The sequence below is a fragment of the Dipteris shenzhenensis genome, chromosome 16 (assembly GCF_047967505.1).
Source record: "Dipteris shenzhenensis isolate YYH24624 ecotype China chromosome 16, Dip_SZ_1.0, whole genome shotgun sequence".
Classification (NCBI taxonomy): domain Eukaryota; kingdom Viridiplantae; phylum Streptophyta; class Polypodiopsida; order Gleicheniales; family Dipteridaceae; genus Dipteris; species Dipteris shenzhenensis.
In genome coordinates this window covers 27,280,118-27,290,711 of record NC_141611.1, presented here as the reverse complement: position 1 = coordinate 27,290,711, position 10,594 = coordinate 27,280,118, and the positions used below count along the sequence as shown (strand labels likewise).

General features: G+C 45.3%; 1 protein-coding gene across 1 annotated transcript in view; it reads right to left on the bottom strand.

The window, feature by feature from the left end:
- Positions 1-2,009: 2,009 nt before the first annotated feature.
- The window catches only part of HIRA (histone chaperone HIRA-like protein), a 55,520-nt gene continuing 46,935 nt past the window's right edge, over positions 2,010-10,594 (bottom strand). Inside the window, exons 9-10 of the mRNA XM_087387004.1 lie at positions 2,374-2,503; positions 2,010-2,281 (exon numbers count right to left, since the gene is read on the bottom strand). Coding sequence (XP_087243130.1) covers positions 2,132-2,281; positions 2,374-2,503 — 280 coding nt within the window. The 3' untranslated portion in view covers positions 2,010-2,131. The remainder of the gene's footprint in view (positions 2,282-2,373; positions 2,504-10,594) is intronic.

The window sequence follows — 10,594 nt, the reverse complement described above, 5'->3', positions numbered from 1 at the left end:
TGGCAAACCATGTGGATACGCGTGCATACCATGTATCAACCCATGTCTCTGGTAGTCGTATGGATGACTCTAGTGCCTGCCTCGGTAGTATCCACTGAGGTAAGGCCCATACCCTATGGAGGAACATGACCATCTGAAAAATGGCATCAAACCTGGAGAGACACCATGGCGAACTCTCCCTGTACTATCTGATGTGGAACAGAGGGCTTACTCTGTATCACATCCAAGAGAGAGAGAGAGAGAGAGAGATGAATATTATAGGCAACTATACACTTGTAATGATGCTAAGCTCATGCTCCAGGTCGATTATCCAAGAGACTTGTAGGATCGAATTTTCTCACAAAGGGATATAGCATGTTATTTCATGAAGCTAGGCAATAGCAAGGCAACGAACGTAATAACATCTAAGAACGCACACACACACACACTCAACATATATATCATCTAAGAAGTTTTCAAGGCAACTATACACTCGTGTTGATGCCAAGCCCATGCTCCTGATAAGACTTGCAAGGTCAAATTTTCTCACATGGGGATGTAACATGTAGGCAATAGCAAGGCAGCTAATATAATAATAATCTACCGAGGGAGGAAATGCATTGTGGCTTTAAGAAATAAATTGGAACATGTTGCACTTGGCTTAGTTTTCGTGAGCAACACAATACAGGAGACCATCTTGTAACGATCCAATTATTGCTTAACGATATGGGAATCAAGGGGAAATCAAGGGGGGCTGCCTGCTTTTCCCAGCACCGTTTTGCTTTTGGCTTTTATTGAGTCAATCTAGAACAATATGATGGCTACTCAGCAACGGTTTTTTATTAGTGAGGAGAGTGCCACAAAGAGAGATGCCATACATAATTTCCAAGTAAAAAGTTGAAGTGGTTAAAGTATTTTGAGAAAGATACAAATCACATAAACATCCCAAGATGGCACTCCTCTTCAAGGCTCTAGTAACACAGGTGATCTTTGTGGGATTAGATCTTGGGGTGGGAGCATTTCACAACCACATGCAATGACATTGAAAAGACTTTTCTCCATCGATATATACAGGGGTTAAAGACTACCACAACGTACTCCATTCTACTATTAGAACCAACAAGCCATTGGAATACGAAAATTAAAGATATTCATCATGACAAGCTACCAGGAGTAGCATGGGAGGCATGATCTAGACTCAAGAAGATATTGACAGCAATATGCTTACTTCAGGATGGATGTTGAACACACGGGCCTGCTTCAAAATAGAATGGCTCTTACATTTTCACCGATCCAAATGAGAGAGAACATTCAGAAACATCCCCTGGATGCTCTTCACCAACTCTGGAAGGACACACAAAGGCAAGCTAAATTTGAATACTATGGCTCCCACATCCGTCCACAATTTTGCACAACTTACACATAGGACACTGGTTGAGCACAGGCCCCATATCCAGAAAAGTCAACTGATCCACACCACATCACATGGCCACTGAATGGAGACTGGAGCATAGGGGGAGTAAGCACCTGAGACTATGCTATGCACCCTTGCACCTCGTCTGATTGATATGGAGGAGCATGCGACGCTATCCTGTCCCGTCTACTTGCACATCCACCAGCAGTCCCCACGGGTTCTTGTTCCCTAGAACTACAGTATTTACCAGCAGCACCTAATGACAGCTGCTGGTACATCTTCTGGATCATCCACGTGATTGCATGACCGAGTTATTAAGAGTTCCAATGATAGACCCCATTCGGGGTCTTCTATGGTCCCATAGACGTAGGTCATTCTAGAGTGCTAATAAACTCTCTCTCTCTCTCTCTCTCTCTCTCTCTCTCTCCATGTCCATAAACCATGAAGAAGGTTACGAAATTCCACCTGCATTGAATAAAGACCTAAAGTTCAGATTATGATACATTACAAAAATGAGGAAATCCCTCTTGAGATCTAGCCTAGTTTTCCTATTTATTGTACATGAGGACCATCACCCACCACCATTGAGGACATACACTAAACCATCACAGATCCCTTCTCTGCAAAACTACTTGAAAATTTGTGATGCTCCAACACCCCTCAGCAAGATTGTAACTGCCTTTCCGGACTATATCATGCCTACAGAAAAATTGACTCGTTCTAAATATTGATCCAATATCAGGATTCCAAATTTGAAGCCAAGTGTTGTTGCCTTGCTTCATGTTCTGACACTAAATCCATCACCTCATTTAATAGACGCTGTATCTTCCTGTCAGACGCCATTGCGGGAAGCACTAGAGACTTGAGCAGTTCCTGCTTCTTCAAACCCTGTGGATGGTTGACTTAAATTCAGATCCATAATTTAACTAATATACCAATTTTTTCCAAATGCCAATAATTTCCTTGCATTAAATTCGTACCAGTACATTCGGTTCCCAACTTTTGACATTTCTTGAAGTCTCATCAGTTCCTTGTACTCCTGCAACGATAGGAAAAGGAGGACCAAGGAGCTCCACACAAAGCTCTCTCAGACGAACCTCGTCAGCTTCTCTGCAGTGAAAGCAATGGAGAAAATAAATAAGAATAAAATGCAAGCTTGCACACCTACAAGCAAATGGTTTAACCCTAGCATGGTATCAACCAAGATTGAATACATTATACAGGTTCTGAAGCAGATGGTTTAACCATAGCATGATATCAACCAAGATTGAATAGATTCAGATTCTGAACCGGGACTGTTTGCTCTTTGGGTTGTACTCATGCACACGACTTAGCACCACCGTGCACCCACAGTACATGAATATAATAGGAGTCCTCAAGTGAAAGCAAGAAAAGCCCCTACTACTTTTTGGAAGGTAAACCAAGTTGATTTAGTTTAGAATGAAAACAAGACATTTAAAATACAGACAGACGAGAAACTAAAACGAATTCCTCAAGATCAAAGTGACTAATACCCTGGCTTAGCTTTTTAGTAGATTGATAAAATAGCTGAAGCACAATACCAGATATCAGGGACTAGTTTAGTGTGTTTTGATGCTTAGCCTAGGCCCTATGCACATGCGCCTCAATAGATGAGAGGCGAATCGGATGATAAAGCTGTCAAGTGCATTCTTGTTGGTTATAGAAATAAGAGTTAAGGTTACTGCCTCTAGAATCCTTTGACACAAAGGATTTTTGTCATTGGAGATGTGGTGTGTTTGCTAAAAACTCAGATCAGTCCATGATTGAGTTTGAAAACCAGCTGCAGAAAGTTTCAGATGATGTGTTTGATGCGTTGCTGCCACTAACAGTAGCCAGCATTTCAGAAAAGCCAGTGGAAAATCAGTAAATGCAGCATGAACAGCAGCATGCGGATGTCCCAGATCAGGTCAATGATAAGCAGGGAAGAGAGATCAGCAACTCTGGAGCTAGATCACTCCCTACATGGTTGATTCAAACTCTCCAACAGGATAAGCTTACAGCTCCTCTCATTAGCAGGTCAAGGGCTGGTTCTAGAGGTCCTGGTGATGCATATTTTGTGGATGCTGCTTGGATGAGCAGCTTGTGTGATGAGGATGAACCTCACAGCTTTAAGGATGCTCAAGAGAGTGAGCATTGGATGAGAGCCATGTAGGATGAATTGGATTCAATTCAGAAAAGAACAACACATGGGATCTCCCCAAGGCAAGGCTAGTTTGCTAAAGGCTATTCCAAGCAAAAGGGGATAGATTATGATGAGACCTTTGCCCCACTTCCAGGATAACAACCATCAAGTGAGCATTGGGGATAGATTATGATGAGACCTTTGCCCCCACTTCCAGGATAGCAACCATCAGGTGAGCATTGGCTGCACATTTCAGTCAGAAAGTGCATCCGTTGGACATTACAACTGCTTTCCTTAATGGGGACTTACGTGAAGAAGTTTATGTGAGTCGAATTTGTGATGCCTGGACAAGAAGGTAAAAGGTGTCAGCTGTGTAAAGCATTGTATGGTCTCAAACAAGCTCCACAGGCTTAATACACACTCATATAATCAGCCAGGGATTGAAGAACAGTCCAACCAAAAGCACGCTCTATGCCAAGAGAGACAAAGGGGATTTGATCATAATCATCCTTTAGATGGATGATATGTTGCTCACAAGCACCAACAAAGACAGAATTGCAGGCAGCAATGAGGGCAAAATTGCAGAATTCAAGACTGATCTGGAAGCCTCATTCAAGATGCCGGAATTGGGATTGTTGTATTATTACTTAGGATTCCAGTTTATGCAGCAGAAGACGGCATTGTCATTAAAAAATCCATGTATATACAAGGGCTGCTACACAGGTTTCAAATGCAGAATTTTGAAATTGAATCTCGGCTTAAGCTGTCAATGTATGATGGCAGTGAATCTTTTGAGGCCACTGTATACAGCCAGGCTGTTGGTTTGTCTCATATACCTATGCAACACTGACGTTCAGCTTGGCGTGTCAATGGTCAGCAGATATACAGACATCTCTAAGATCACGCATAGAACACAGTTAAGCGCATTTTTAGATACGTGCAGGGCACGTGGCATCTTGCACTGTTCTATGCCAGGGGGGTGACTTTCAGTTTCATGCATTCAGTGATTCAGATTGAGCCGGAGACTATGATAACAGGCAGTCCACAATTGTTTCTTCTTTGCAGCTCATGCATATCTCGCTTGAGCAAGAAGCAACCCACCCGGGCCACCTCCTCATGTGAAGCTGAGTAATGGGCAGCCTTCACAACAACAGTTGAGGTTGCAGTCACCCACTCCTATCCTCACCGATAGTCAAGAGTTCTATTGCAGTAGCATGAAATCTTGAGTTTCATGCTCGCACGAAACACATTGAGATACTATATCACTATGTCAGAGAGAGATAACATGAAGGAGAGATCAGCCTGATCTATCTGGCAATGTTGCAGACGTTTTCACGAAGGCAATGTCGATAGAAAAGTTTGCAGCTCCTCTCACTTGTGTTCCTATGGTCTTTAGATCATGAACTTCGAGAAAGAGTTCCCATCGAAAAGCTTTAGGCTGATTCCTTGTGGTGATATGCCAATACAAGGGGATTTGTTGGATACTGAGCAGTGTGATGTGAATCCCTTGGGTCACTTCTTACCCGGTTAGGAAAAAAAATTTTCCCCTAAGGGTTAGATCTTTATGTTCAAAAGTATATAACCTCATTTTGGAGTTTGCTGTGCGACTTTTCAGCTTCATTGTGCTCCCCACAACTATTTTGTTCTACTCTAAAAGAGTTGTGGAGCACAGAAGAAGGCTAAAACAAGACTTGCAGAGCCCCATAATTCGCACTCAACAGGTGCTTCTGCTTCAGGGTGCAGTCCTGGGCATAATCCAGGCCAGTACATGGTGTTTTCCGTGCTGCTTGTGGGCATCTGCTCCAAGCACCTCCACAGTCGGGTGGTCCAGGAAGGTCAGGCACCAGGTGCTTTAGATACGCCAAGGCAAGACTTCCACTGTCACGGGCTGAGGGTGGTTAAGGATGCCATGTGGGTCTCCAGGAGGATGAGGCACGAAAGCACTGATAGGGGCTTTTTCGTTACTCCTTCCCCAAAAAAAAACGAGAAAAAAACTGATGTCACAGTCAAAACAGTGCGGGGTATCCTTAAGGACTACCTGTGGACATGCATGCAACCGATGGAATGCCTAGAGGAGACACTGGATGCCATTGCGATTGAGAGTGAAGGCCCAAAAAGGACAATAGAGGAGAAGGCCTGAAGCTTCAAGACCCTTCAGCAGGTCACATGCACACCACAGGTGGATTTGGAGGCCATTATATCAGAGAAAGCAGACCTGAAAAACATGGTGGAGGGCCAAGCCTCAGCCTCAAAGCCCTTCTGCTTGAAGGACAGATCACATGCACACCACAATTGGATAGCTTGGAGGAGAATATGGCAGCTGTTAAAGTAGAAAATGAGGATCTCAAAAGAAATATTGAGGACCAAGCATCAAGTTTCTCCCTGCCCTCCTTTTCCATACAGTCCGTACGACTGTACGGACGTCCCTTGTACCTGCGTCGTACAACCGTATGGTTCTGCTCCGTACTCAAGCTGTACCTCGTTCAATCTGCACCACCATCCGTACCTACGTCATACAGGTCCGTACGCACACCGTACTGGTCTCTATACTCGCATTTCGTACAGCCGTACAACGTACAGTGTAGTACACACATATGTACAGCGTATCTGCACCCCGTACACCCAGGTACCTGCATCCGTACACTGTTTGTACGTGTTCCGAACTTCATACACCGTACAACTGTACAGGCCGTACCTGCATCGCTGCACATCGTACATTGGGTACCGTACTGTCGTACAACCGTACGCCGTACAATCTGTACACTGAACTGTTTCGTACACCCGTACAGTTGTACTTGTTTCAGGATTTCCGTGCAGGTTTGGCACGTGTGAAATTTGCAGGACACTATCAAAAAATTTGGGCTTTTTGAGGACTTTTGCTTTCCTCATCCTCCTTCTACTGTTTGAAATCTTCCCAAGCCATTTCAACAGTTTGGAAAGCCTAGATCTTGAGGTCTATACTCTGGGACAGGTGCACTTTTGCAATCGATTTGTGGACAGCAAGTCCTATTTCTGCAGTTGCAAGCCTTGAGGCTATTTTTTGGGATTTGGTGTGCAATCTCTTTTTGATTGCAGTACATTGGGTCAAGTTGCAAGACGTTGAGTCACATTTTGCAGGACATTGAGTCATTTTGCAGGACATTGAGTCACTTTTGCAGGACATTGAGTCAGATTATCATACATTGGGTCACATTTGCAAAAATTTCAATAAAATTTGGGGCTTTTCTACATTTGCCCTCTTTTTGGCCTATTTGCTCTCATTAAATTTGGGGCTTTTGCCAGATTTGCTGTTTTTGCAGTGAACATTGCCTGTCACAGTCACATTTGGGTTAGATCTGCATTTGCCCTTTGATTTGGGTCAGAAATTTGCAGATATTTGCTGTCATTTTTGGACAGCCAGCTTTTTGCAGTGATAGCCTTGAGGCTTTTGGGTTTTCAGGTCTTTTTCAAGGTATCACATTTGCTATGGCTGGGAACAATCAAGATTTATTTGGAGTTCTTCGTGAAGATGATAAGTTGGATGGCACCAACTATCCGATGTGGTCTTATCTCATGAAACATATTCTTGTTGCAAAGCATTTGTGGAATATTGTTTCTGGGGCTGATCTAAGGCCAGCCAATGCTACAGTGGTTGCTTCTACTGTTGGTCCTTCTGCAGGGGGTACTCCTCCCGATGCCTCCTCCTCTAGCAATCCTGTTGCTGCTCTTCCAACTCAAGAACAGTCAAGATGGGATGCAAGAGATGCAAATGCACATTCATGCATTGCTTTATCATGCAAGAGAATCATTATTCCACACATCCGGTCTTGCAGGACAGCAAAGGATGCTTGGGATAAATTGGCTTCTCTCTATCAGATTCGCAATGAAGCTCGTGTTGTATATTTGAGAAGGCAATTACAAGAAGTCAGTATGAATGAAGGTGAGTCAATGGATGCATACTTGACAAAGCTCAAGGACCTCATGGAACAGCTTGCCAACATTGATGAGGTGGTGCCAAATTCACAGCTTGATAGTACCACATTGAATGGACTGCCAGATACATATCAAGGGTTTGCTACAACCCTTGGATTAGTGGCCATGGGTAATCCAGACCACTATTCTTTTGATCAGCTAGTTACTTTGCTTTTGCAGGAAGAGCAAAGTAGAAAGAAAGAAAGAAAGAAAGTTTATTAAAGTCTTCGGAAGACCGATGGATCTATGAGACTGTGAAAATCCTAATACAACGAGCTGTGGTAGTGGAGCTACTAAACGAGCGTCCATACCAACGCAAAATGCAAAATGCCAAAAATGCAGAATGGCAGTACTAAGTCCTAAGTACAACATAGTGATGTCGGTGGTCAACTATATATCAATCTCAGCATCATCATCAATATCATCATCATCCCCAGCAACAACAAGATGGATGAGGCAGTGGAGGCATGAAGTCGGCAATAAAGTGTTGTCGGCCACTTAGAGATGTGGTCCTGGCACGTCTCTTGGTCGTAGCTCTACGTCTAACCAGGGCTACTGTGACCCCCGTCGGTCGGGCTCCAACTCTAAACAAGGAGGGGATGTCTCCAAGTGTGATCTGTGTGTCGACCCTCTGTCTGAGCTGTCGGGTCACTGGTTCCGGGTCACGGTCATGTCGAGGCCTCGTCTCATTGGGGTCCATGTGATCTAGCTGAAAGAACTCCGTGATAGAGCTCTGAGAGGGATCAACCGAGGAAGAAGTCTACTCCTGTCTCCGTGCTCGGAGTATCCTCTCACGGTGTCTAAGTGCCTCATGAATGAAACCTGCCAAACACCGCTGGTCTGGGTAGGAGAGAAAATGGGCTAAAATCCCATAACTATCTCTGAAGAGACAGTGGAAACGTCCTTGGATCTCATACTACACAGGACACCTGAAGATGAAATGCTCCTCTGTCTCAACCTCCTGTATGTCACATAGTGTGCATATGCACCGCTCCCTGGGTAGTCGCTCTGCTCTGCCGCTCTCGATGCGAAGTCTGTGTGAAGAGACCCGGAACTGCCCAAGAGAGATCCTCATCGAGTGGGATAGGTGAATCTGTGTGTATCTTGGTGGGTCAATGAAACCCTCCGCTGTGATATGTAAGAAGTGATCTCTGTAGAAGCTAAGCTTCACTGGGAGTTCACTCGGTTCCAACCAAGTCCGAAAAGTGTTTAGCTGTAGTAGATCCTCATGGATAACCTGGTTGACCTCGTGTGATAAGAGGGGAGAGAACGGAGCATCCATGCTATACTGGAAGGGATGTAGTCTATCCATGTGGAGCCCCAGTCGCTCAAACCATCTCTCTGTACGTGCATACCAGCACCTCTGATCTCCTCCTGCTGCAAGTGCCATAGAAGAGGATAAAGCTATCCATGGTAGCCTGCTACGCCCCGAGGTATAATCCCCATATTCCCTAACTCGGTACAGATATGTGATGACCTGAAATGCAGCATCTAGCTGTAAAGGGAGTGACCCAAACTCAGCCTGAATGATCTGGTGAATGATCCGTGATAGCATGAGAACCTGTAGCCGCTCCACACGGGCCCACTCTGTATCCGACAAGTCTGGCCCCCAACAAGGACTGCCGTACATCCCCGCTAGGCGAGCCAAGGAGTCAAAAAGCAACCCCTTGGTGCATGGATCCTGAAAGTGTGACCGGAAGCACTGCCTCTCTAGCTTGGCCAATGAGGCATACCCTCTACTCAAGCGTGCCTGCATCGCGGGTCTCATAGTGAAGCTCGGTGCGGAGAAGATAACCCCAAGATAAGTGTATGATGAAACTATCTCAACAGATGGCCCCGCAAATGTGAACTGCTCCTGACGCATGATGGCTCGAGATGTATTGAAGATCATGACCTTGGTTTTACCCAGGTTGACCTTCAAATCATGAGACTCACAAAAGGACTGTAGTGCGTCTAGGTGTCTCTGAAGCCCCTCTGCTGAGGAAGACAAGAGAGCAACGTCATCTGCATAGAGCAAAATCTGGATCAGCGTGCCTGCAAGAGAGCAACCTACACCCCCCTGTGTCTGCATCACTGTCTCAAGCTCATCAATGTAGAGGCCAAACAAGGTAGGTGACAAAGGACACCCTTGTTTGACCCCGATGGTACTCATGATCTCATCTGTCCACCCGGATCCTACCCGAACTCTGCCAGGAACTCTCTCGTAAAGTACCATGACAGCCCAAATGATCTCCTGGTCATAACCCAAGTCCTGTAGGCGCCGTATGAGGCGGGCTCTCGGGACCGTGTCAAATGCCTTGCGAAAATCCACAAAGCAACAATAAACCCTCTGCTTCTGTGATCTCGCCTCCTCGATGATACATCTGAGCGTCAGAATGTGGTCCATGATTCCATGATCACGCCGAAATCCGGCCTGTCCTGCTGCTCTGAGTCCTCGACACTCTGCAAGTCTGCTAACCTCGGAGTCAAGTACTGATGCATAAATCTTGGACATGACATGTCCAATCATAATGGTCCTGTAGTTCTCCGGGCTCATGGGATCCCCTGCCTTGTGGATGGGTGAGATAGTGTTAATGGTCCAAGTGTGTGGAAATCCCAAACAAACCGCTTCATTAAAAAGCTTTGCTAAGATCGGGGCTAGGAGGTTAATCCCATATGCAATGAACTCAGTACATAGTCCCTCATGATCCTTCGCTCGGCCATTATGAAGTTTCATTACAGCATCCTTTACCACTCCTCTAGTGAAGAGGGTGCAGGATGTGGGACGAGGCATGTGTGAGAGGCTAGGGATTGGCTGATTTGGGATGTCATAAAGTGTGCGTGCATAATCAAACCAGATATGGGTGTCAGTGAGTGGCGGAGGGGACCGTCCTTCTAGAAATCTCCGCCAGAAGTCCTTAGAGTTGTTACTAAACAAAATGTTCAGTAGCTCCTCCTCGTTTCGACGAACGAAGTCTAGTTTCTTCCTTCGTACCAGTCTACGGTACTCACGTAGCGTATCTGGTGCGCTCGGAAGACTGTTTTTAGTTTCGAATCTGAGTTGACGGCGTAAGGCCTTACACTCATCATCGTACCAACTATTACAGGGTACGGTTCCAGGGGGTGGT